Source organism: Paramormyrops kingsleyae, chromosome 6, assembly GCF_048594095.1.
Source record: "Paramormyrops kingsleyae isolate MSU_618 chromosome 6, PKINGS_0.4, whole genome shotgun sequence".
NCBI lineage: Eukaryota > Metazoa > Chordata > Actinopteri > Osteoglossiformes > Mormyridae > Paramormyrops > Paramormyrops kingsleyae.
This window is the reverse complement of record NC_132802.1, coordinates 20,113,174-20,140,662: the sequence shown is the minus strand read 5'-3', so window position 1 is coordinate 20,140,662 and position 27,489 is coordinate 20,113,174. Positions and strand designations below refer to the sequence as shown.

Sequence of the window (27,489 nt, the reverse complement as noted above, 5' to 3'; positions counted from 1 at the left end):
ACACAGCAAACGCTGCCTGTTTTCCCTCAGTGTTCTGGGGGTGTTTGAGGGTGCATAGTCCCCTGAAGGAGATTTGGGTTCAAATATCTATTTGTACACGAGAAACGCACCTACTTGTACAATGACACCATTCACGTGTACCACGGCTGATGACATACATATTTCATATTTAGTGTTCTGCTAGGAATCCAGATCTGGCAGCTGTGCTGGTGTTCAGCTACACTCTTGAAGACGTTTATTGCAATTGGTTCCCTGGAAACAGACATAAATAACATGCACAACCTTTTAGGGTCGTTTTACCTCCCAAACGGTTGGGGGTACGCAGATTAAGGGCTCTACTAGCAGCAACTATGACATCAGCAAATTCCCCACAAGTGCATCTGCTCATGGCAACACAAGCCCACTGTAAACACGGAACATGAGGCATTTGAAGAGTTCATTGGATGTGAGTGATATGTTGTAAGTGTGGCCTGACACCTTGATGTAAAGGATGCTATCTTATTTCTTAAAGTAAAGACTTTTGACTGATGCCATGATCTGTTTTCAATTAAATCATTACAGTTGTTAATAGTGAGTTTGCTTTAAAGTCTACTTTAATTTCATATTATTGTATTACATGATTTAAATGATGTAACCGCTATGTTTCGATTAAAATTTGGTAAATGAAAATACAGGGGTGTTTCACCAAAAAACAATAAATAAATAAAAACATTTACTCGTCACGCCTTTGCAAAAGAAATTTGTTGGAAACTCCACTGGAACGGCACTTAATCCAAGGCAATAAACGAATGAGATCGGAGTTATAAGGAATCCTACCCTCGTTACCCCTCCCTCACGATTTTTGTGAATCAAAAAGCTCCACCTCTCCAGAAGTTTGTCATGAGGCAGGGGGAACTCCTTTTCAATATGCAGTCAATTAAGGCAAAGAGACAGTGAGAGGAAGACGGGAGAAATACGGATAGTATAAGATTTAGTATTGGACGCCTCTTGTAATTGCCGGCGTCATGCAGTCATAAACAAATTGGCCGAAGAGGAGAAAGATCTGAGTCTTTCCGCTTCTGAACTAAACCTAAGTTTGGATAAAGTACAGCATCTGGGCTGCTAGTTTTTACTATAGAAATGGGCTCGAAAAAGCATCGTTCGAAAAATTCGGCAAAAATCTTTTCCCGTCGCCTCGAACATGCTGCGATTTTCTGCCTTTTTGTAGTAGCCTCGATGCAGCTGAGCTCGGCGTTTAACCTGGACACGGAGAATCCCACCGTCTATAGTGGAGCTAATGGGAGTTACTTTGGCTATGCGGTGGAGTTTTACATGACGAATTCAAGGTGAGTGTCTTTTATACACCCTTTAGAAGTGCTGCATGTGACATTTATTTCACTGCCTTAAACTACATTTACTATTGATTTGGCGTCATTTATACATGGTTCCGCCATTATTGCTATTTTAAGTAAAATATTAATTGTATTTAAAAGAAAATGAACAAGTTTTACAACTTGTTTAGATAGGTAAAACGCCACATAATTTTAGAAACTGTAGTTGAGCTTACAGAGATTTTAAGTAAAGAATAATCCATAAAGTTTACTTGAAGTCGTATATGTGTTCATATAGCCCTCGCGACCCAATACGGATAAGTGGTTAGAAGATGGATTGGTGTTTATATAATTTCAATAACGGGATTTCCTACTTCACAAATATGCATTTTTTTCCAAACAAACCATTCGTCTAAAATTATTTGGTTTAGATTCAACTACAAATTCAGCCAATTACGTGTCTGTCGTTACTTATTATTCATAATAGCCTAATGTAGTCATATGAGTAATATGGTTAGCCTAAATTATTTTTGGAAATCTGCACAGGACGAGATAACTTTCAGTGCAAGTTTGGCAGCTTTCTACCGTTTGAGACTGCAACAAATAAAGGGGTGAACCCTCCCGTTTCTAAAAACATGATTAAACTAAATCAGCATATACGGTATATTGTGGAATAACCGAACAGAATTTAATATTTTTAACTGTTTTTTGCAGAATAGTAGAACGCAATAAAAAAGTGTAGGAAATGTATGGACGGCAAACCGGTCCTTATTAAGTGGATTTACACGGTGCGTGCTGTCGTAATATTACACATTTGCAGTTTTTGACGTCATACACATGGGCGCTCAGCCTCATTTTTGTATCCAGTAGTGACGCTTCTCTGCCGAACCTTAAAAGCCAAAGATGATTTTCGGGTCTGATCAAATCTTCGCCTTTTGATTACGGGGCCTTTACATAGTATGTCTGAGCAGATCAAAGAGGCCACCTTAGCTGAGGTGTGACCCTCATTCAAAGTGAAGACCCATTATTTGGTTAGGAGGCAACATCATGGGTTTATGTGTTTGCCTTGCTAGACCTCATCCCCTGGGGGCTTTACCTTATAACTAGCAGAGATTCCGAGCCCTAACCAGCTCATAAGTCTACTACCACATTTAATTAAGCTTGTATAGCGCAGAATGGTGGGATATTTTATTTGATGAGTGATTAAAACGAACCGGTTGTGTAAAGTCGGATGGAAATTCTCGCAGACATGGGATTTCTTCTTAGTGGAATTCTTCCCATAATATGTTTAATGGCCTTTAATGGAGTGTGGTTGTCTGTCTTTGCTGAGGGCTCATCTGCCGCTTTCCAGTGCCGATGTAGACTCACTGTCAAGCGGTACTGTCTGGAAGTTTGCTGCTACATTCACTGGAGGAATATTAATGTCAGGCTTGGCGGGTCCTCCTGTCCTTATAAACTGAAGCGGACCCGTGTTTGTACGATGATTGTGCCTGGCTCTGTCCCCACCATCGCTTTCAGCCAGGACTGTCGAGTGAGCCGCAAGGCTCTCCAGTTTCTGCCTCGTTTCTTCTTTTCCTTCTGTACTAGACAGAAAGGGGGTTGGTGTTCTGGGGTTGGTCTCAGTCCATGTCTTTTTTGGCTATGTGATCCGGGGAAAAGCTGCTTGATTTAGGATGTGACTCAAGGTTGTGTGAGAGGTGCGAGGTCCCTGTCCTGCTCCTTTGACCCGTCCACCTACAAAGCTCTTAATCCTCCCCCGCCCACTCCAGCCGCACTCTTGTCTACCCGAGCAAATGCGTGACAAGAGCCGTGGCTGCTCCGACGACGACTTCACCCAAAACTGACCTAGGTGATGCATCCCATGAGGACCAGAAACTTAAGCACCTTTCCCTTCACTGGGCCCTCTCATGAACTGGAGAACAAGGTTCTTTGTCGTTTTTGGATGGAGATTAATTAAGGAAATGAGCCCCTAAAATTACACTGCTTTTTTGTCCGGGTCTGTGTTAACGGTCTGAAAGTGTTGTTCTTTGTGAGGAGAATGTGTCTGCATGTAGTCAAAAACCTTGTGAGAGGGGAAGGGGGAGTCGTGTGACATTTTCAGTATGCCAATACTTCACCGCCCTTTATCATAATCTCAGAAATGTTAACGCTTATGACCCCTCCCCCATGTCTCTTGTTGACGCTAGGCAGCTCGGATGCCTTCGCTGGCAGCAGGGGTTAGTCTCTGTAGGAATATCCTGATGCCAAACTGGAGGAGTTACGCCGATATTAAAGCTGCCTCAGCGTGCCGAGAGGGAGAGTCCTCACTTGAAAACGATGTTTTGCCAGAATCCCTGCTTGTGGCCAACTTTGTAAAAACTCCATCTACCCCCATTTACCTACCTCATTCTCTCCCTTTCCAGGTACTGTCCTGTGTTTGTTTTCCACACATGAATTTCACTGTCCCCAGTCCTGCTAAATAGAATAGTAGAATGTTTAGTAGAATTAAGGTATTGTACTGAATATGGGTCGAGTATCGGATTCTTTTTGCAACCATCAGTAGGTCAAGTGGTTATAGGTAATGGATGGTTGTATTGTTCTTGAACTGTGAGTAGACCTTTTGCTTCTATGAAATAGAGAATAATTACTTTTCCTTTGTGGGGACAAGTACTGTAGTGAGAAAGGCCTTGTCAGGATTGGTAAGTGTCCATTCTGCTTCGGCAAGGACCTCTAGAACTTCACTTGAGCAGCCTGTGGTTATAAATTTGATTGAACTGATCTGTGAGTCACTTCAGGCACCTTAGTTCTTGGGCTCATGGTTTGGTGCAGTTTCAGACACAAATTTTTGTTTTGAAATAGTTTATTAAAACTGCCAACATAATTAGGAACCAGTAAACCAAACAAGGCAATGTGTCTGTCAATGTCTGAATTACAAAACAATCCATCCATCCATCCATCCATTTTTCCAGGGTCGTGGGGGGTCCAGATCCTGTCCCCGAGGCTATGGGTGCAAGTCAGGGAACAACTCGGGATGGGACACCAACCCATTTGCAGATTACAAAACCTTATTTACACAACATAAATATGAATATCTAAAATAAATGAAAAATTAAAAATAACACACAATATCCATTGTAATGAACTTATTCCCGTCTTGTGTACTATTGAGTGTGGTCACATATCTGTAGTAGAGTTGTGCGACAAAGACTGAGTTTCTGAGTTGCTCCAGTCATACACACACTCGGATGATGTCTCAAATAAATGAATCTGGCATTTTGGAGGTGTTTCCAGCAACATATCCAAGTTTGGTATAATCGAGCCAACAGACAGTCTTGGTCTTATCGACTGCTCTCTCCCTGAGAGGTAACGAACATGCACTGATTACAGTGTGTAAGGAGCTTGCACTGATTACAGTGCGTTGCCGCACCTACCACATGACAAACCACCTCAGGGATGAGATCCTGAGTCTAGCCATGCGGTGGTTGATACCTCAGCACCACACTAGTCCGAATGGACCAGTATTTATTTATTTTTTGTGGTAGCTGGATTGACAATCCTGGTGATGGTGTAATTCATTGGGAAACTAGAATGCTCCCAAACTAGTGATTTAAGTGATGTAGGATAGGCTTCAAGTTCTTGCTTCACGGTTATGGCTATAGGCAAACTGAAAATGACTGAACAGTTCACAGTGGAAATGTGTGGCATTATGGCCCCACTTCAGACTCATATCTGGACATGATGAGGAGCTAATGTATCTGAGGCAAGTCAGTGTGTGAAATGATTTTCATCCATTCACCGGGTCATTGCTTTTCTGAAATGAGATCATTAGTTGTTTAATTGCAGCAAACAAGTTGGGTCAGAATGACTTGTTTCGGTGGTTATTTTAATTCTTCATACTCGACTGATCATTGACCTTTTTGGGTGACTCTTTGGCAAATTGTCAGTGATTTAACCCCTTAGGAGTGCTTGCTCCCTGTATTTACCTGTATGTATGCTTGGGCGTGTTGCGTTTGTTGATTTAAGCCTTTTCGTCGATTTTAGGAACATCTCGGAGCACTGGAGCTTGTCTGGGGGCCGCTGCTTTCCGGCCGTTCCTTTCTTCAGGTCCCTGTTTCCAGCTCCATGATTAGTGTTTCCATGCTCTTTGGACAATGCCACTCTTTGTGCGCTGGCCAGAAAGAGCGCTGTTTTCAACTGGAAAAAGTTCCCATGTGACTTTATGCTCTGCTATTTTATGTCTGCCGTCTGATACTATTTGCTTAATCTTCCATTTGACTGGTTCTCCGAAGCTGAGGCAGAGCCCATTTCTCTCCTCCCAGAAACCTTATAAAGCATTTTTGCTGGGGGTGGGGGCCATGGAGGTGGATAATGTCTTTGGTTGTTTGGAACTTTGTTGAATGGCTTGCATTTAACCTGAAGGCGAGTCTGCTTTTCTGTGTTCACCGTAATGGTTAACTTGCATAATGAGGTCCTGTGTGGTTCTGTAGGTGAGACCCAGTGTTGGCTACCGATTAACGAAATGGACGGCTGATCTCATCGTGAGCCCGTCACAGGGTGTCTCGGGATATTCTGCTCGTCTGTATGTTTTTATGAATATATTTTTCATTGAATTCCTGTTCTGGAACCTGGGTAGTGTTATGCGGGAGACTGCACCGCCTGCAGTTACCCGCATTTTGCCTGCCCAGCCCCCAAGTGGAGGAAAGACAAAAGGCCCCCACCATGTCCTCAGTACTCCGCAAGTGCAACGTTAGCACGTCAGCGGCAGCCCCCTCCACGGGGTGTGAAGTGTTGTCGTTAAGCGGCACTCTGTGTAATCAGTAGGCACATTCCTCAGGGTGTAAATGGGGGGGACCGGCACCGACGATGGTGGTGGTCTGATTCAGGAACTCGGCGTCTAGCCTCAGTGAGCTTCATAAAAACGTGCCACCATTCGATGATTTTCCGAGCGACGTGCTTCTGGCATTATGCTGCTACATCTCTGTTAGACGACTCTTTCATGAAGACAGGGCGGTCTGCAATAGCCGAAACAGATGACCCTGCAATGGGCCAGGGGAGCAGAAATATGGCAGCTGAAAAATGCTTCGTTTTCCATTCAAGGTGGAGGAAAATGTGGTGAAAATGACACCAAGAAGCACAATCCTTCCTCGCTTGCATTTTCTGTACACAGTGCGAGGGTGGCTGGAAAGGACTGCATGCATAATCCTGTGTTCATCGTTAAGTCTTCGTTCTGCTTCCTCTCAAGGGTGAAATGTAAAACCCAGATTTCTTTTGTAGTCCTTTGATTGTCAGGCTCAGGACAGAGAGCCCAGATTAGCTTTTAATGTTTTATTTTTGCTAAAGTTGTGCTGTAGAAATGGAGGATGAAAGGTACAGAATAAACACACCATCCAGGTAGCTGGCCAGTACCCGTTAGCAAGGTGTGTAGAGACAGCATAATTTGTCAGATTTAAGGTGCCCCAGCTTAAATGGACTTTATCTTCATTCATTTACATCTAGGCCAGACTACCTTAAATCCAACAAGGTACCTTTCTGACCCAAAAATCCAGTTTGTCATACAGGCCCATGATTGTTAGGCTTCCCGTTAGAGTATCCACCGGAAGGAAATTCTTTTACGCTGACGTTATATCCTGTCTATTTTTCTTTTCTTTTTTTGTGGCAGTAAGCATGTTATCTGGTGATTTCTTAATTGTAGTAGATTGTTTGTTTAACAAAGATCTGAGTCATCAGACCCCCAGTCAGGAAGGATCCGCTTGGTCCTCTTGAGATCAGCTCACTGAGTGCCCCCCACCATACAAAGATCTGTCTTTGTAGCTGAGTTTAAGCCCCTTTAAGGGCTCTGCGTATTGGGGCAGGTCGCCTCCACTCTCTGTGTTCCTACAGTCAGTCTAATGGCAGCAGAGGGTCTGGAAAATCTGTGTGTTGGATGAGGGAGGGGTAGCAAACCCTGCTTTGCTCATCATCTTTCAGCTGGGGCAAAATGCCGTACATACCCCCCCACCCCCCACGGGTGCTGCCGGTTGACTTCTGAACCCACCCCTGTCGCGAAGCTAAGTTAGCAGCCCGTGTCCCTATGCGGGGACTGCAGCGGGTCACGTCTGTGCCGTGTCGGTGTTTTTCCAGTGCCTGGGCGGAAAGCTCTGCCCCACAGTTAACCCCAGAAGCCCAGGCACTGCATCTCCACTAGGTGCCAGTGATATCTGTGTTGATCACTGGCTGCTCCTTGTTGACTCTGGATATATATTTTTTTTAACCCTGGATGCTGGAGTGAAAGAGTTCAGCTGTGCTCCATCAGTTTGCTTTGGGTCCCGGCCACACCACATGAAGCCAGGGGAGCTCTGGCAAGTGTGCTAATTCAATTTCAGAACCCGCCCCCGCCCCCGCCCTCGCCCCCCATGTGACCTGAGAGTACCTCATGCTAGATAAGGCTGGAAACGTTTGCCTGCTGAAAGAGATGCATGAGGGTGTGGATTGCTGTGCTAGGAGGGGAGGACGGTTTGAGGTGGACATGTTCGGATGCCCCTCCCCAGGAGGCAGTGTGGTACTGTGTGCTGTAGGTAGGCAACTGCTGGTGCCTCAATGTCTGTGTCGTCATCATCCAGGTTCCCCCAGCTAAGCATTACAGACCCTCCTCTGTGTGATCGGTAGTCTGTGTCAGAGTTTTCATGGGCTTCAGCAGAAGTCTATCTTCATCTCTCATTGCTTACACTTTTAGTTTTAATTTCGATCAGCGAGCTCGGAAACCTGATCTCTGATAGTCAGCCACATAAGGATGGTCCCAAATCCTGATTGCACATCTGGAACTTTTGTTCTGTGGGTTCCTGATACCGATATCACCTCTTGGTCTTGACAGCCCTGTGGATATGCTGCTCCAACATCAGAGTTTCACAATGTCTCTGCAGCTGGAAGGAAGTTTATTACTAATTATTTTTTAACTGTGGAAATAGCAGAGGGGGTTAGGGAGGAGTAACATAGGAGGAAGAACAGAGTATCTGTTTATGCATCGTAAAATGCTTTGGGGAAACCATGCTGATCAGTCACATTCCCCTCCTCAGTGACTAGTATTACCGGTCTTTGTGTAGTTTGGTGGAAATGAACAATGGAATTTGTATATGTACTTCAAAATGAAACATTTTAATTAAGCTTGTTCATTTCCTTTGTGTTTTTGTTGAATCACAGCCCTCCCTCTGACCGGAGTTGTTTTCCAGGCAGCCCTGTTTGTGTTCTTGACCTTCTGCTCCCTGCGTCAGTCAGTTTAATTATTGGCAAAGACCTCGGTCTGCTGCTGAAAGCCGTAGTAGGGGATGGGAAATCCTCACGAGCCTCTCAAGGTCGCCATAAACTGTCTGCCTTCCTCCAGGTTTACCTTAAAAGACCCAAGAAAGGAAAAATGAAAAGCAATACAGCTTTCTGTGACCTTCCCCTCGATTGTCTGCTACATTTTCTGTCATGGTTTTCCCATTAAATGCTCCGTTTATGTCCGGTTTGAGCTTTGTTGTCTCATGGCTTACCCATCCTCCGCTCCACTCGTCTCTTAATCAGCCCCAGACGGCCCTTTTTGTAGACTGAGTGTCAGCTTACAGGTGTATAACTAGTGCGAGTCTTGTTGTTCAAACCCTCCCTCCTCAACCCTTCACCAGGTCACTGATATTTCAGCTGAGAGCCTGATATTTTCCGTGGTGGTACGTGCCGTCCTGCCCCCCGTGTTCTGCCTGTACGGTCCCATTTGCCGGTGTGGGGGGTGCCGGGGAAGGGGATGTGCTCGCAGCTGGTGTGAAGCCGTGTCCAGGCCTTGGTTTGCAGAATCACGCTCTCTTCCGTCTGCCCACATTCACCGGCCTCGTGGGAAGGAGTCAGGGCCAGACAGATTCGGAGCCAAGATAAAGAGCCATTAAAAGTTAATTGTTACTTATTTTGGTTTCCCATGATGGCCGTGGGGAGGGGCCGTTTACATCACTGATACCGTTACCGGGTTTTCTGCTGAATAAAAAAAAAAAAAATCCTTTTGTACTTTTATTATTCAAATCTCTATTAATTAAAAATAGCAATTGGTTTCATTTTGCATTGTCTGTGTTTTTTTTTTTTTTTTTTTTTACACTTATGGGTTGGGGGGGAAATGCAACAGGCATTATCCTGCACTCTGTTAATCTGTCTTTTTGTTGATTTTTAAACTGACAAAAAAACAGATAATCTTGTCACCAACCATACCCCAATGGCTACAGATCGTATGATATGGGTGTGTGACACAATGAAACCCTTGAACTTTCGATGCAAAATTAGACTGACTTTTGGCTCAAGCCACACTGTATGTGTTGGTAAGTCCCAGGCCCTTAATACTGGGCAGATTATCATGGGACGTGTGGTTCACTGCCCCCAGCCATGCCGCCCCATACCAGTCCCCCTCTCCGGCGGTCCTCACTTCCTCTTACAGCCCCCACAAACGCGGCAGCCGCCTTGAGTCTGGAACCTGCCCCCCTTCCGCTGCCTGGGTGCGCCAGCCCAAGTGGTAATGCAATCAGGGAACGGCACCGAGGTAACGGCCAAGCACCGCGACCATCATCCGACGCGAGCTCTTCGGATTACAGGAGCCGGCTGCTGACTGCTGCCGTCCGCAGGGAGCAATTTCAGTGAGGCTTTGAACCGGACGCATCTCCCTGTAGACAATCCCGGCCTTGATCAAAGCAGTCGCTCAAGTATCTTAAGTGTGCTACTCGCCTGACCTCGCTGCTGCAGCCCAGTATGAAAAGCTTCAGCAAGTGTAAACGCAGTGAAGTGCTTGGCTTAAACCTGCTATGGGTCGGCTCCGGATCAGTCCATTTCCAGCATACCCAGAAGATTTCATCGACGTGCCAAAGCAGTGTTACTTCTTTCTCCTTCAAAAAACCTTTTACTTGGTGATGCGATTCCTCTGCTAATAGTGACACAATCAGATCAGAGACTTAGAAATGCTGCTTTACAGTATTGCAAATACGCCCTTGAGGGAGGCTGTTTATGATGTGCTGTTTGCCGCAATTATACTGATTTAATGAATAAGGAAATCCTTGTTTCCAGCATCCTAGGGAAATTCCTGGTGAGCCTGGGTCTCTCTCTCTCTCTTTAGGTTGTATAACTGAGCCATAACATTGTGAGTAACTTTAATTGAATTCTGATACTAGGGTTGCAATGGTATGAGATTTTCGTGGTACGATAACTGTTTCTGGAAATTTAATATAGGCCTAAATATGCATGCCTGAAAAATAAGCCAAACTTCATATTTCCATTTGGAGTGAACCAAAGTATACCAAATATGAAAATATAAACTAATATCTCACATCTGGGATATTTAGGTAATGGTGTTCATCCAAAAACTGTCTATAGAGGACCAGAGTGAGTTCTGAAATGAAACAAAGAATTAAGACTTAGAATGACAAGCAAAGAAAATGTAATGTGGTGCACAGATGGTCGAAAACGTAAGCGTAGATGTTTGAAGTACAAATCGGGGAGGTAGGACGGATCGTGCACACTGGAAGAGATTTTGCATGGCAGCAACCATTGCCAATTGTGACAGGCAGCTGATTCATAATGGTCAAGATGATGCTTCATGAACCATTTGCTGTATTTTTTTGAGCCCACTAGATGGTGCTCTTGGTTTGCTTCGGGGCATCCTTTGTGGCCCGTTTTGAACACACAGCACCATCTAGTTTGCTCAAAAAATACGGCAAATGGTTCATGAAGCATCATTTTGTCCATCGCTTCCGATTTAGGTGAGATTCTCCATTTTTGGTAGCAAGCAAATGTACATGATTTGATAACAATCAATTTTCATATCATGATATATCGTAAAACCAGTACACTGCAACCATAACTGACACACAATATGAAATGTGCCGGTTAAGATTAATGACAGTTACCACAGCTACTGAATTTGTTTTTCTAAATACAGTCTCTATGGCCTTCAAGCCCAAGTAGACCTGAGCCTATGTTGAGGCACAGGAGACCAGACAGGCTACACCCTGACGCGGATGCCAGTCCATGGCAGGACACATACTTCCATACAAGGGCAAATTGGTGACAGGAGTTCATTCAGTGCATGTTTTTGTACTTGTGAGAGGAAGTCCATTTTAACACAGAGGGATCATGCAGATATATACTGAGTTGCATCAGAGAGAACATACAAGTTTTGGTTAGACAAAAGAAGCTACGCATTCTCTCTCATTCTAAATTTGTAGAATATTAATTGCAATCTAGTCTGATTGCATGTTTATGTTGACTGCATTGCTGATAAGTTGAAATGGTACGGTCTTAAATGCAGAGTGTAAAATGTTTTCCTCTGCAAGTCTGAGTTGTCTAAAAAGTAACATCACGCCAACTTGCGGTTAGTTCATCTTCAGCCAGGTGTAATTTATTTTGGTGTCTTGTACCTCTCTGATGATTGAGCCCCGCCAGCCTCTCTGACAGGCTCATGGAGTTCATGCTTGTGTACCGAGTCACTTGTCATCCGCGATTTTAAGTTGCTGCCGTGCAGAATGATGTAACGTAATACCGCTCCCTGTTTTGTGGAGGTGGTGTCATGTTTATCGTCTCTTCACTGTAGGCTTGTTTCTAAAATAAAATGAGCCCTTTAATACTGTGACGCAGTAAGATAATGAAGCTTGACCGCACGGCTGCCGACTGTCATCTAGGCCCCATGACACTAAGTTGCCCCCATTCCCAGTATTTAATTGCGCTTCTGTCTGTCCTTTCCCCGCAGCTTCAGCATCCTGGTGGGGGCCCCCAAAGCAAACACAAACCAGCCGAATATCACGGAGGGTGGCTCTGTGTATTACTGCCCCTGGGGTCTGGGCCAGTCACACTGCAACACTATTGAGTTTGACAATCAAGGTAAGCTAATGAAAGATGAATGGAGATATTTACAATCATTGATAATATCCTAATTGTTGAAGTCCTCAGCGACATGCTTTTTGTAATTATTATCCACAGTTCTATGCTTTTCAAGTTTCATCACCAGTTAAGTGGGTGTGTTTGCACTGTGGGATCAGTCTTGGTTTCTTATGCTAACCCCTTGAACGCCATGAAGTCGATACGCTGCTTGTGTCCCCTTATTAAGCTCTCAGCAGCATGATGTGTCCAGGTGAATGTGCTGTTACTGAAATGTCAAGCGTAATATAATGAGGTCAGAGGGCAAATTCACCTGGGGTAAGTTAGAAGGTTAAGTCTGGGTGGATGGAGGAGGTGCTTTTGACAAATGTCAAGTTCATCAGAAGTGGCGTGTACGTACTTTGAGTAAACCTGAAACGTAGACCCCAGAGTTCCTTTTAATGGCTGGAAATAGACAGAAAAGAAGGGAATGGAGGAAGGTGGGCGAGAAGTAGCATGTGAGCTGAACTGCTGTTAAGTTTATTATACCCTCAGTCACTCGCTAATAAGCAAGTTTAGCTGGAGTGGTCATTAATTTTTAAAAATGACATCATTAAATGTTCCATGAAGCACATGCTGTAAGGCCATTGTCAGCTGCGTATGAAACTGATGACTAGGCCTGTTAGTCTTACCGGGGGAAAATATACAGTGTAGTTTCCAAACTGAAGTAGACCCTGAAATATGATGTGTTTCTGGGGAGACTCTTACAGGTTATGGCACAGCACTTTGCACGTTAGGAACGTTAAACTTTACACTTTCGGTTTTAATGAATTCGTTTTTTTCCACGGTAATGAAAAGTGAGAAAGGTCTCTGTGCTGAATACTAATGCTGACATGCTGGTTTAATAGGGCTTGCTCTCTGCGTCATGTCGTGGAAGTCGCTTGTGCAGGTTGCCAACCCAGAAGCTCTAATGAGCTCACCTTAATGGGCCCAGAGTCTCATATGTCAGCTTTATTCCTTGTAGGGCAAAATTTAGCTTCCTTTCCCCACATGGAAAGCGACGCGATGACTTAATTTAGTCATCCATTTGTCATTGCTCTAATTTCAGCTTCTGCTTTCCCTCCCGGCCGACTCCTCCCAGATACCCCCGTGAGGGACAGGTGCACGTTAGCTTGGCACAGGAGGAGTGCCTGACCTTTCGCCTGCCGGGCTGGGCCCTTAACACTGTGACTCGTGGGTCGTCTTTGCTGTAGCAACAGGGGCAGTTCCAAATGCAGTTGAGAAGAGCTTCTTTTAAATGGCTCTTCTACATTGAGGCTGATAAATTTTAAAAATGCTGCTGTGTATCAGGTTTTGATATGGTCACTGGGCACATGAGGAGAAGAGCCAACCTCCAGGCCAAGCTGGCACTGGGATATGGATACAGCCATCGCTGGCTGTTGTGTCCCCGAGACTCCATATAGACTAAAATAGTCATGGTCTTGCTGGCATGACACTAAGTAGTCTGCATCTTCCCTTTTGCAGAGAGGTCTATCATGGTTGAATGACCTGTTTTGGCTGAATCGGTGCTTTCCAGTCTTTCTTTGTGGTTTGCTCTTTGTTCCCCAGCAAATCAGTCTTCTGCTGAAGAGGTTCCCAAGGCTGCAATCACATGAGAGAGTATGACAGACTTAGTATATTGTATAGTATAGTAGTACAAACCATATTAGTCTAAATGCTTGAACTCGTGGCCATAAGTGGAAATTAGCGGGAGAACATTTTAAAACAAATTTGAGGAAGCACTTCTTTACACAGCGTGTAGTTAGAGTATGGAATAGTCTTCCTGCTAGTGTAGCGGAAGCTAAAACCCTGGGTTCCTTTAAATCAGAGCTAGATAAGATTTTAACAACTCTGAGCTATTAGTTAAGTTCTCCCCAAACGAGCTTGATGGGCCGAATGGCCTCCTCTCGTTTGTAAATTTCTTATGTTCTTATGTATATTCATTAATCTAAGCTAGGCATTCATTTATAAGATGGCTGTCTTGGTGAAAGTCACACAGGTTGTTAATTGTGTGTATGATTTGTCCTTATTTTGTGAATGTATATATAGGAGCGTAGACAACTTGCCTGTCTTTGCAGTGTTTTTTGCCTCATATCTCCATATGTCTGGCTGCCCTGTGGGAATCCACTTCCTCAGTCTATTAAGTCTAAGGACCCTGTTGTCTTTGGCCATTCAACCCAGAGGGAGGCCGTGGGGGGGGGGGGGGGGGGGTGGTGGTGGTGACACTATGGATCTTGTGTAATGTTACTAAAGGCCCTAATCCCTCTCCGCTTTCCAAACTGGGCGCTCGGAATTGATGCACCTTTGGAGTAAGCAGTGTGTTTGAAGTGGAGGCTGAGGGACAGCTAGGCGACGGTGGCGGGTCCTGGCGTGGGCTTGCTGTATTTTTCCCATGATGGTGTTGGGGTGGCGATCGACCACAGAATGTGGCTCTCGGGGAAGGAAGGATGCTGATGTATTGCTCCCTCAATTTTCTGTTCATGCTCTGTGCCTCAGTGCACTCAGATGTCTTCCATTGCAGCATGTTTCTCGTTGTTGTGCTATGGCTATGGCTTTTATGGCTGTAGCAGTACTCTCAAGGGTGTCTTTGGGAAAGAGAATTTGCCAATTGTATGAAACTGGTGACATTTGGGGTAATAAGTAGAAAAGATGCCATTGTCATAAACCCCGGCCACCCACCCACACCTGCTATGACAGACTACATCTCATGAATTTAAGGTCCATTGCTTGCCCTCATTCAAATGCTGCCCCTGTGCTTTATCTTATAACCTGTGTGTCTCCTTGGTGAGATGACCTTAAGGGCCATCTGTCTTGATACCTGCTTTCCACACAAAGCAGGGAGGGGCGTGTGATTCCGCTGGCCAGGTGGTTGCACAGATGCAAGGTCAACAAGGTCCTTTGCAGACTTTTTTTTTTTCACGTGTCCCATCCATCTTACGTGCTCTCTGAAATAGTGTCAGCACAAATAGTCTCCCTCTTGTAAACCTTTCACCGCAGAGTTTTAACGCTGATTGCCCCAGTTTTCTACTTTTTTTTTTTTTTTTATTGCCAAATCCATAAGGTGTGGGCAATTGGGTTGATAACCAAGAAATGCAAAGAGCTCTCCCCAGGAAGTTAGCGCTCAGGAAGCATGCCGTTTAGGCTGAGTGATGTCTTTATTGCCCCCTGGCTAATTTCCCCCCACCCCCCCTGGGGTTTTCCTGGGTGCAGGAAACCGCATGGGTATAATCAACGACACGTACGTCCAGATGGAGATGAAGTCTCACCAGTGGTTTGGTGCCACAGTACGTTCCCATGGCAACACCATACTAGTAAGTGACTTAATGAGTTGAGTCTTATTGGACAAATGAAGAGGAAGTATATTATCTCAGATGGGGGCCAAAGCGCCTGGGGCCGGTTTTAGGTTCTGTAAAGACCGTTTCTATGTATCATTGATTCTTAATTCCATTTGTCTGTCAGTCTTTAGCCTACAGTGCTCAGTTTCTAGTTTATTAGCTTTTACTTTATTCTAAAACTTATTCAATAGCCTTTCTCAACATTTTGTCTTTTAATTAGTATTGAAATTTATTTGAGAATATGTAGATCTGTACCTCTTCTGCTAGCTGTTTTTGAAATGCTACTGACTTCATGCCAAATTTGTCATAGGCCTGTGCCCCACTTTACAACTGGAGGACCAGGAACGATGTTGCTCATTCAGACGTCACAGGCAGCTGCTATCTCTCCGTGGATAACTTCACCAAGTTTGTCGAATACGCCCCATGTCGCTCAGGTATATTACTGAGTGATTTGTGGGCTAATTGAGGAGGATGTGGTGTCGTTCACCGATCAAAGAAGAAAGCAGTGTTGCCTTGTTGACACTGGGAGTCGTCGTGCTCCAGTTACAGCCACATCCAGCTGTAATCTCCCCATCTCTCTCATTTCAGAAAAGTCCAACGAAGGAGGTCAAGGCTATTGTCAAGGTGGATTCAGTGCTGATTTTACCAAGGTAATGTGCCAGGCTTGTCCTTGTCATGAATATCTTCAAGTTGGCGTGTATTTCATGAAGCAGGGTTTCTGTTAGCTGGGTTAAGAAAGAATTCATGATTGTCCAATCGGAATGCTCTTTTACCTAAACTCTTATTGGACGATCATTTCTAGATTTAAGGTGACCCACTACGTAAGAGATCCTGCTTTGTGGAACACCCCCCCGGTCTTAAATGTTTACTGTACCCTGTAGGATATATTTGGCTGATATCAGAGCTGTGTGATTTATTTTTCAGAGTGGCAGGGTGGTCCTTGGAGGGCCTGGTAGCTTCTTCTGGCAAGGTAAAAAGACAATACACGCAATCGCTTTCTTTCGGATGGAAAAACCTTAGAGCAGTGTTTCCCAATATGGTCCTGGGGGACCCACAGTCGGTCCATGTTTTTGCTCCCTCCCAGCTCTTGTTAGAAGAAAAACTTTGACTCTTTGGGTCCCCGAGGACCGGATTGGGGTACACTGACGTAGAGTTAAAGAATATTATTAATTTTATTAATTGCATTGTTTTTTCATTTCTTCTCAGGTCAACTATTTTCGGCCTCAAAGGATGAAATCGTTAAGGCCTACTATCCTGATTACTTCCGTCTACCAGTGACGGGCCAGATCCAAACCAAGCAAGCTCAGGCCAATTACGATGACAGCTACTTGGGTAATTTTTTTTTTTATTTACCCTTCGCAGGCACACGGTGGCGACGTGCCATTTGTGACTTTGGCACCTGCAGTTCCGTGTTTCATGCTTTGCGTGTCTCCCGGTCCATCTCTCTCCATCATGATCTCTCTTGTTTATGCTCTTCCAGGTTATTCTGTGGCTGTGGGGGAGTTTACACAAGACGGGCAGGAAGGTGAGTGTCCTCCCGCGAACGGATCAGCCCCCATTTATCACTCGTCAGTTTGGGCAGGGACTGGCGGTCCCCTGCTTGCACCAAAAACTTTGTCACTTTGGATAAATGTGCCGGCTAAGTAAACGAAACGTGACAGATGTAAAGAGGCTTCCTTTTTGTTCCTTCCTGTCACTGTGTCCTGCAGACTTCGTGGCAGGTGTCCCCAAAGGAGAGCTGCTGTTTGGCTTTGTAAGGACCCCTCTCTTCCTGGTGGTTTCTCTAAACGTTTGACAGAGAGAAAGAGTGAAAGGTCACTAATAATGAGGATGGACAGGAGGGGATAGGGACATGGAATAGAGCTTTGTTGTATTTTTTGTGGGCTGGGGAATGATATACTTTTATCAAACTAACCTAAAAATGCTAACCTAAAAATGACTTCTGTTATAGTAATTTGGTTTTCTTGTTCGCAGGTATCCATTCTAAATGGAACTAATCTGCAGACCTTGCTTAATCTCACTGGCGAACAGGTGAACACATTCATTCTTACTTGACATTTTGTGGCCCCATAGGGTTCTATGAAGCACTATGAATTCATGGGTTGTTGGGGGGGGGGACCTAGGACCAAGCTTGATTTTAGTATTAAGCTAATTGTACTATTTCTTTTTTAGCTGAGGATCAGCTTGTATTTTTTCTCATGTTTGGCTGGCAGTCGGGGGGAAATCCCTCCTGCTTCCCAAGGGGTGTTTAGGGCATGACCTGGGTGGGGGCTATAGATCAGTCTTTGGAAAGAAGAGATGGGGGCGAATTGCCTGAATCATGAGCTTGGCTCCAGGAACAATGTGTTGCACTCTGATGTTTTCCAGATGGGCTCCTATTTCGGGTATGCCGTAGCAGTCACCGATATCAACCGCGACGGGTGAGTGGGCGTCTGGCCAGCCATGGACATTTCACAGAGCGGGGCTTTTCTCTGGCATGGAGGCGGATGGTTTTGCTTCAGCCCATCAGTGGCAACACAATCTGGACTCTAATGAGTTTGGATTTCTGCACTAGGGCTACTTCCAGCAAAGCCTGCCCTGGTGGAGATGAGATGTAAATAAATGAATGACTCTGGAGTGCTAATGTTGCCCTTCTCTCCCCTCCTGCCTGGATCTTCTCCCAGCTGGGATGACCTTTTGGTCAGCGCCCCGATGTTTATGGTCCGGGGGTCAGGGAGTCGGCTCGAGGAGATGGGCCGGGTTTATGTCTACCTACAGCGAAGACCTCTTGAACTGGAGCACGGCCAGTCGCATCTCACTGGCAGCCAAGCGTATGGCCGTTTTGGAAGCTCCATTGCTCCTCTTGGAGATCTTAACCAAGATGGATTCAATGGTAAAAATACCAGCCTTTTTGTTGGGGGGGAGCATGTTCTCACTGACTGACTGACTGTCTTGATGCGTTGATTCTCAGATGTAGCCGTTAGCAGCCCTTTTGGAGGGGAAAACCAGCAGGGACTGGTCTTTATTTACAATGGACATAGTGGTGGACTCAAGGACACGCCATCCCAGGTTCTGGTTGGCCAGTGGGCCTCTAGCACCTTGCCCGCCAGTTTTGGCAGTGCCATTAGGGGAAACAAAGACGTGGACATGAATGGCTATCCAGGTGAGGCCTACCAAACAAAACTGAAAGCTCTGATTTGGGAACTTAATGGTGATTTTCTGATTTGAAAAATCTGTACATGTAATTTATTCTAATGTAGTCCGTAAAGCAGTGAGCTAAAGTTCCTTTCAGTTTCCACTTCCAGTTACAACCATTTCAGATTCCTGCTTGATTGCCAAATGGAGAAATCCTGTAGCCATATGTATAATATAGTGCGTTAAATATAGCAGTTAATTATGGGGTGAAAATAATTACATATAATACTATTAGGTGATGTAATTTGTATGTAGTAGGCAGATATGGCTATTCCAAATGCTATTCAACTTTTAATAAGTGCTTATTTTAAGTGAAATAATATAGTAGTCATGGAAATGGTAGGTAGTTTGGTAGGGACTGCTGGACAAGGACGAAATTCTAATCTGATGGCATCTCCTCTGCGTTTCCCCTAGATCTCCTCGTGGGGGCTTTTGGAGTTGACAAAGCAGTGCTTTACAGGTACATGGCTTTGCACTGAACCTCCCCCAGTTTCCTGGCTTTTGGTTTCATTTCCTGCTGTGGTTAATGTTGTCTGAAATGCATAACCCGTCACTATGGAACCTCTGTCTTGGTTTCTCTAAATGGCCCATGTTCTCATCCTTACAGGGCCCGGCCCATTGTGAAAACCAGTGCCTCTTTGACTGTGTCCCCTACCATGATCAACCCAGAGGAGAAAAGCTGTGTTTTGACAAACGGAAATGAAACCATTCTCGTGTCCTGGTACGTGAATGCACGGCTCACTCCTACAAGCAGCGATCCTAATTAGCCAGCTGTTTTGCCAGGTTTTTATGTTTTATTATTGTTGCACTGGGAACAGGGATTTCTTCCCTAGCATGGCAATAATTTTTGGAAGTGTAACTGGAGACACAAGCAAGCAAGATCATATTGAGTGAGCTCTCTGCTGCCTGAATAAAATGCATGACAAATGTGACTGTCTGCTCAAGGTCTAAGTGAATCAAGGCCCGCTTTTGTATTTAAATGGGGTCAAAATATTAAAGAATTCATTTGGTGAATCGGTATTTTAAATAATGCACTTTTCCCATAACTGTTTTTGTGTGGGTGTGTGTTTGCACATTTTTAAGTGTTTACGTATGTATCTGCTGAGTGTTTTGTTTAGTCTGTTGCTTGGAGACTTCAGATGTTTGGTGTAGTGGTGTGATTACAAAGGTTGAGGTGCCTTAACAGTTGGTTTGAAAAGAGATATTGTTTTGTGTTGAAACACAGCTGGAAAACATCAGGAGAAGCTGTCACACGCACGTGTGCTTTCGATTTTGCCTTGTACCTTAATCATTGGATCGTAACATGAAATGTATCAAGTGATGGAGTGGTTAATGTGCTAGACCAGTAGTATCAAAGTTTCTGAACATGCGTACTTTACCATGCAGCATTGTCGTCGTCACCATATAGTATTTCCTCTTTGATCTGCAAAACGGACCTTTGGAGGTGGGTTCTGGCACTGGTCAAAATATAATAGATTCCGCACATCACAACTGAAAAGGGAAAATGTCGTAGTAAAATGGAGGCTTCAGAGTATTCAGATGCACACTAATAATTTTTTGTCCTCATTCCCTACTTGCAGTGTGAATCTCAGTTTCTGCCTCTCAGCCAGTGGAAGGCACCTACCAGATGAGCTTGGTGAGTCTGCTTGTCCAGATCGTGCTTCCAGGAAGACCAGTTGCCAGCACATTTTGAGGCTGAGGCTTATTGGTTCTGGCGGTGAAGTTTGGTCTGCAGAAATGGGAGACTCTGGTCTTCAGCTGCCTCATTCTCTGTGTGTCTCGCTTTCTCACATGTCTCCAGAGCCCAGAGGAGCCTGCTTATGTCCAAACTGCACCTTGCTGGAGCTCCGCCTCCTTCAGAGTTAACCTTTGTTCTTAATGTGCCAAAATTTAGTAAAAGATTCAAAGTAAACAATTTAATAAAAGGCCAGTTTTGTGCTAAAATCATGTTGTTTCATCAGTTTTTAGTTTAATCTTAGTCACTCTGATTTCTTGAATGGACGCGATATCCCCTCCTGGCGGTTTTATTTCTGTCCTGTGTTTTTCTATTTTGGCACATTTCGCGTACCGTATTTACATTTTCAACTAGTATGTAACATCATAATGTGAACAAGACCCTTATCAAATAAACTGAAAAATGTGATCAAAAAACACATCATGTCGACAAATAGTCAAACTGTGTCTTTAAGACTGTGATCGTGATTACATATGATAAGATAACTAATAAAGGAATGTACAGAGTAGCTTATTGAGCCCCCCCCCCACTCTGTACCTGGCAGGGCTCCCCCTCCACTCTGATTTCTGATTTATCCCCTGCGTGTCTCCATCTCCCTCCCCTAACACGGCACACAGACTTCGTGGCGGAGGTGCAGCTGGACCGGCAGAAGCAGAAGCAGAAGGGGGCCGTGCGGAGGGCTCTCTTCCTGGACACGCAGCAGCCCACCATGCGGCAGGACCTGAGGCTGCTTCCGGGGGCCCGGGTCTGCCACGAGACCAAGTTCTACCTCCGAGTGAGCGTCCATGCTACTCTTCTGAATTACTGATAACACAAACATTGGGCCCAATAGACAGCTTTGGGTCCTGCTCAGTCCTGACTCTCTGTTCTTCGTCTTGCTTGTCGTCCAGGATGAGAAGGATTTCCGGGATAAACTCTCCGCCATCTACATTGGCTTGAACTTCAGCCTAAACCCCCACACCGCTGCGGACGCCCATGGCCTGAGACCCATCATCAACTACCAGACTGCAGACCTTATCGAGCAGAAGGTATTCCTCCATCCCTCCGCTACTTCACATCTCGCCAACATCACCCTGCCCAGGAGGCTGGCCATAGTGTTTTGGTGGAATAGGGTTAAGATTAAGATGGGGGAGATTCTGGTGCATACTCTAGCGCTGCAACATGTAAATTCATTTCTCTTTGTAGAAAATGGTCAACAGGGCTCTTTCCCTCTTTCTATCTCTCCCCAAATGCTATAAATGTAAATACTGTGGAATTGCATTACCATATGCAATGAAATCATTGTCTTGTTTTACAACAATACATACATAACTATATGTCTCACGTTTGCCTGAATGTTAGCTGACAGTCAGTGCATTATCCAGGTTTTTTCCATCAGCTTTCAGATTTCACACACATTTGGAATCACTGTTTGTTTCATGTGATGTACTGCAGTCGTGCATTGCTATTGAGTTAGTTATAGTAAGCCCTTAATATTACTATACAAAGATTTTTAATTGAGTGTGATTTTAATCTGGTTATGATATTTGATATTTAAATGATGAATGCAGCAAAACATTCATTTTTTTTCCCCCAAGGGATTTTCGAAGGATGTTTGGTGGTGATCATTATTTTATTTAAATGTCATACTGCTTTTTTAAATGAAAATACAGCAGTTTTCAGTCAGTTGGTCTGCAATATCGAAGCAAATTATGATGTACTTGAGATGTGATTATCTTTGATGAAGATTCTGTCTTTGTGGTGCTTTATGATGCTGTCTATTGGAGGTAGTATTCAATTCTCAGGATTCTGATAAAACCATTGTCATTCTTTCCAAACTAACCCTTTCCTCAAGAGGGAGGTGCAGACCTCATACGAGGTGCAGACCGCATACGAGGTCCTTTTAAGTTGTTGACCCTTGAATGGAATCTGCAGTCTCTGGCTTCTGCCATTGTTGTGTCGCTGTATCTGCACAATGGAAACACACATTATTATCTACATCCGGCTGAAAGAATGGGGCAGTGCAATAAATGCTCTGTTATGAGCATGGTCTCGTGCAGGACTGCCAGCTCTCACGCTTTGACTCACACGCTCATGCAAGAAATATTATGGCTAATCTGTACTGTTCCGTTAAACTTAAAATTAGCTACGTCAAGGCAATGAAACTAACATGCATGTAAATGTGTGTGCAGACTTGTCTCGAACTGAAAATCTCACTTCAGCCAGCTGACCGAAGTTGGCAGCCCTGCACTTGTATATCTGAATGTGGCTGTGACCTCTCCAATGTACTGGGTGTTGGAGCACATGTACGTTTTCTGTGCTGCACCCACTACAGTGGTGTGGCCTGTTTTGGATGTCTCAGATCTTTGACAAATCCCTGATGTTGTGCTTAACTCCTATTGTAGGGAGAATCATGCTGTTATCGACAGTGAAAGTTTGTTCCATTTATACTGTAATTTGCAGCAGATGTCTCCAGCAAATCATACTCCCCTAGCCCCCACCTCCCAAGATAATTTTCCACCTCCACAGTAGTAGTGTTTGTGTGTGTCCATGAGCATGTAACTAGTCACAAAGCACGAGACGCATAGGTACTGTTGGTCACCTGTCGGCTTCAACCGACAGTGGAAGAAGTGCTCACAGAATTATACCACTGTATGGTTTAATTAATTATGATCAGAGTGAAATAATATATAGAAAATATCCGTGAGATGTGTAACTCCTTTGTTAGCTTCACAGGCTAATGGACACCAGGCACGGTTCATAACTTGAGCACTCATGGCTAGTCCAGATGCATCTGTAACGCAGTGATGTTTGTTTCCTGTAGGCTCCGGGAGTGACATGAACTTGTCTTTCCTGGGTTTCCATGGTCCAGTTGTCCCTCAGCTTTTAACCAGGCCCTGTTTCTCCACGATCTCTGACAGAAAGTTGGCCTGGTGCTTTTCGTCACATTTATACCATGATTAATCTGTGACAATGAAGGGGGCCTTCAGAATGATTCTGAAGAAGTTCTATTGGGATGAAGTACCAGCTGTTTTCCTTACAAAGCAAAATATGTCTTTGTTCCGTCATGTGATCAGGAGGGGTTTTGGGTTCATACAGGTCTGCAGCATTCCCTAGTTTAGGGTGAAGCAGCGTGTGTAACTTTCTCTGGATTTCATGGAGGTGAAGGTTAAATGAACTAGAGGGGAGCTGATCTTGAGTTTAGTTGCCCCGTTTCACCCACTGTACATAGCCATCTTTTTTTACATGCGCTGGGCCCTTTGCGTTCCAGCAAAACGCTGCTCCAGATTCTCCATGGGTGAGAAGCCAAATGTGGGCTGGTGGCTTGACCGCTAAGCCAGCTGTGGATGTCGCTATGGTTACGCTAATTACAATCTCTTAGTTCGTCAACTACAGGGGAGGTTGAGAGCTTAGATAGGCCTCCTTTATGGGCTGTCCAGGGCCACGTGGCTGGCTCTTTCATTTCTCCTCTTTCATGTTTATCCGTGTCTTTGCCTCTGTGAACAGGCCGCTATGTTTCACACAAGGAAGCAATTAGTAGTTACAAATTTAGTGGATGACCCTCCATCCCTGCAGCTTCTAGTGGATTAGTATTTGGAGGCCTTTTCCGTCTGTATCCCTGGCGTGCTTCTCCCGGGGCACATAGCCCCCATCCAGTGTTGCCCTCCCACTGTCTGACCTGTGTTCGCTGTGTGGCCCTGGGGCAATAGCGTCCTACACAGTGGGAGAGTAGTGCTCCTTGGGGGCCCCTGTGATGTGTCCAGCGACGAGAGCGCCACCTGTCTGCTGGACGTTGTAGCTCGGCGCTCTGCCTTTTACTCACTGGGGGGGCTCACCTCTGTCCCGCCACCCCTGACTCATGGCTGCATCGTGCCAGCGGCCAGTACAATGGAGGCTGTGGTATCAGTAGGTATCTGCCCCTTGTAAGGTGCAGCCAGCTGTTTGTCACAGATAACCCTGCTCTGATGGGGAAATGCGCTAAACTTGGTCTTCTTTTGGTCCCCCCCCCCCCCCACCATCTTTCCCTTGTCTTCCTGAATGCTCTCTTCTTGCCACAGCTGTGAAAATATGTTCCCTGTGCCGAGGCATGCTCTGCTTTTTAATCAGTTGGGTGTGATATCTCGACCCCCCCCCCCCCTCCCTTTTAATGATTAGTTTTCCAGACCTTTCCATCATTGAACCTGGGGTTTTTTCATGACACCCAGCATGCAGGATGTTGACATTTTTAAGCTGCTGACTGATCATTCTACTCGGTTATCTACCTATTGATGAGTAGCCAGTAAAGCCAGGCTTGTGTATTTGTTGCCCGCAAATGGGTTTTGATTGGTGAAGGTGTTTATGAAACTGGAGGTAATCTACATGAAGCCCGCTGAGCACTCATGGTAACCGGGGTCTGGGCTTGGATTTCCCATTCGCTCTCCCCCAGAAACATCTCCAGGCCTTTACTAAGGGAGGCTTCTACACAATATCTCATGCGTGCCTTTTATTCATTCAGACCCAGATCCTCCTGGATTGCGGGGAGGACAACATCTGCGTGCCTGACCTGAAGCTGGCTGTTTATGGGTAAGGCTTGCTGTTTGGTTACTTAATCATCCACAAGAGGGTTTAGGGTTCTTGAGTTTCAGGTGGTCTGGTTAACAGATGAGATGGGAAAACAGCACTTCTGCTCTGAGTATCTGCCAGCCTTTGCCATCAGCTCGGACTCCTGCTGCTAACACTGCATTTGAAAACGAACAGTAGACAGGATTATTATTTCAGTGCGAGTTTATCGCCAAGGAGGCTTTTAAACAAGACCCAGGGCACCGGCCATTTAATTTTCTGGAGAGATAAAGGGGGGCAGCTTCGCCTCTGTCAGTCGCATTCTTTCACAGCTGCGCGCTGGCAGGAGGGAGTGCCTGGTCAGAGGTAAGAAGGCAGGAGGTGGGGCAGGAGGGAGTGCGGGGTCAGAGGTAAGAGGGCAGGAGGTGGGGCAGGAGGGAGTGCCTGGTCAGAGGTAAGAGGGCAGGAGGTGGGGCAGGAGGGAGTGCCTGGTCAGAGGTAAGAGGGCAGGAGGGAGTGCCTGGTCAGAGGTAAGAGGGCAGGAGGTGGGGCAGGAAGGAGTGCAGGGTCAGAGGTAAGAGGGCAGGAGGTGGGGCAGGAGGGAGTGCGGGGTCAGAGGTAAGAAGGCAGGAGGGAGTGCCTGGTCAGAGGTAAGAAGGCAGGAGGTGGGGCAGGAGGGAGTGCCTGGTCAGAGGTAAGAAGGCAGGAGGTGGGGCAGGAGGGAGTGCAGGGTCAGAGGTAAGAAGGCAGGAGGTGGGGCAGGAGGGAGTGCGGGGTCAGAGGTAAGAGGGCAGGAGGTGGGGCAGGAGGGAGTGCGGGGTCAGAGGTAAGAGGGCAGGAGGTGGGGCAGGAGGGAGTGCGGGAACAGAGGTAAGAGGGCAGGAGGTTGGGCAGGAGGGAGTGCAGGGTCAGAGGTAAGAGGGCAGGAGGTGGGGCAGGAGGGAGTGCAGGGTCAGAGGTAAGAGGGCAGGAGGTGGGGCAGGAGGGAGTGCAGGGTCAGAGGTAAGAGGGCAGGAGGTGGGGCAGGAGGGAGTGCGGGAACAGAGGTAAGAGGGCAGGAGGTGGGGCAGGAGGGAGTGCCTGGTCAGAGGTGGTGGGGCAGGAGGGAGTGCCTGGTCAGAGGTAAGAGTGCAGGAGGTGGGGCAGGAGGGAGTGCCTGGTCAGAGGTAAGAGGGCTGGAGGTGGGGCAGGAGGGAGTGCGAGGTCAGAGGTAAGAGGGCTGGAGGTGGGGCAGGAGGGAGTGCCTGGTCAGAGGTAAGAGGGCAGGAGGTGGGGCAGGAGGGAGTCAGAGGTAAGAGGGCAGGAGGTGGGGCAGGAGGGAGTGCGGGGTCAGAGGTAAGAGGGCAGGAGGTGGGGCAGGAGGGAGTGCGGGGTCAGAGGTAAGAGGGCAGGAGGTGGGGCAGGAGGGAGTGCCTGGTCAGAGGTAAGAGGGCAGGAGGTGGGGCAGGAAGGAGTGCGGGAACAGAGGTAAGAGGGCAGGAGGTGGGGCAGGAGGGAGTGCGGGAACAGAGGTAAGAGGGCAGGAGGTGGGGCAGGAGGGAGTGCGGGGTCAGAGGTAAGAGGGCAGGAGAGGAGCTGGAGTGCCACACATTGGGAAATTACAGGACGTGCTTTGAATGACAATTTTTTTATCCATCTTTGGAGCCGCACTTTTCAAGTCTCATGAAGATAACAACCTGCCCACTTTGTCCTTTTGGCTTCTCCTGTATTTAATAAATTACAAAATGACTGCTAAGCCTATAACTAAAAAAATGTTAGTTAAATCTACTTTCAAAAAGGTGCCGAAAGAATCAAGTGAAATATGCCACCGCCACCCCCCCCCCCCCCTCCCCCCACACACACACACACCTATTTAGGGAAAATGGTTTTTAAAAAAAACAAATTTTTTTAATATGCCAAAAAATTAAGCCATTGTCAATTGCTCTACGGGAAATTAATTTTTCTCTAAAAAGCCTCAGGTTGATGAGTGACCCATACGCTCGTTCACGGCCACTTCCTGAGATAATCTTGAGATGCAGCAGTATTAGTGGCTCCTGCACCTACCTGCTTCCTCTGAGTGCGTTACGCGTGTGAGTTTTGACTTTGCGCTCGCGAGTGGCATATTTACGCGTGCGAGTTTTGACTCTAATGTGGCGCCATACTGGGGTTTGCTCGGAGGGCTCTGTGAGACCCTTGGCGCTCTGGGTGGGGCCGGACTAGCGGGGGGGAGGGAGAGGCCCCGGCAGGTAGAGGTATAAAGCCTTGGTCTCCATCTATGGCATCTCTACTTCTATTAAAAGCAGTAATGGGCTAAGTGGGGGGGGGGGGGGGGGGAGGACTTCCTGAAACAAATCATTCTAATGGATTTTTGGGTTTTATTTCGGTACTAAATGTAATAAATACGTGTAGTGAGGAAACAGGGCTGGGACATCATGTTTTTGTAATCGGGACCCAGCACTAGGGCAGGAGCCCCCGAATACAAAACATAACCAGTTATACACTCTGGGAACATTTTACCTCCAATCTGCAAATTTTGCCGAAGGGACCCACCCCAACCATGGGGGCCCAAGGTGACATTTTGCCAGGT

The 27,489-nt window shown here is 46.0% G+C and overlaps 1 protein-coding gene across 1 annotated transcript in view; it reads left to right on the top strand.

Moving 5' to 3' along the window:
- Window positions 1–853: 853 nt before the first annotated feature.
- itga5 (integrin, alpha 5 (fibronectin receptor, alpha polypeptide)) overlaps window positions 854–27,489 on the top strand; it is a 38,581-nt gene continuing 11,945 nt past the window's right edge. Inside the window, exons 1-19 of the mRNA XM_072713819.1 lie at window positions 854–1,325; window positions 12,016–12,146; window positions 15,372–15,472; window positions 15,807–15,930; window positions 16,085–16,146; window positions 16,421–16,466; window positions 16,703–16,828; window positions 16,977–17,021; window positions 17,206–17,249; window positions 17,471–17,527; window positions 17,864–17,916; window positions 18,160–18,368; window positions 18,447–18,638; window positions 19,085–19,130; window positions 19,278–19,391; window positions 20,251–20,306; window positions 21,023–21,180; window positions 21,296–21,433; window positions 24,880–24,947. Of these exons, the coding sequence (XP_072569920.1) occupies window positions 1,120–1,325; window positions 12,016–12,146; window positions 15,372–15,472; window positions 15,807–15,930; window positions 16,085–16,146; window positions 16,421–16,466; window positions 16,703–16,828; window positions 16,977–17,021; window positions 17,206–17,249; window positions 17,471–17,527; window positions 17,864–17,916; window positions 18,160–18,368; window positions 18,447–18,638; window positions 19,085–19,130; window positions 19,278–19,391; window positions 20,251–20,306; window positions 21,023–21,180; window positions 21,296–21,433; window positions 24,880–24,947 (1,976 nt within the window). The 5' untranslated portion in view covers window positions 854–1,119. The remainder of the gene's footprint in view (window positions 1,326–12,015; window positions 12,147–15,371; window positions 15,473–15,806; window positions 15,931–16,084; window positions 16,147–16,420; window positions 16,467–16,702; window positions 16,829–16,976; window positions 17,022–17,205; window positions 17,250–17,470; window positions 17,528–17,863; window positions 17,917–18,159; window positions 18,369–18,446; window positions 18,639–19,084; window positions 19,131–19,277; window positions 19,392–20,250; window positions 20,307–21,022; window positions 21,181–21,295; window positions 21,434–24,879; window positions 24,948–27,489) is intronic.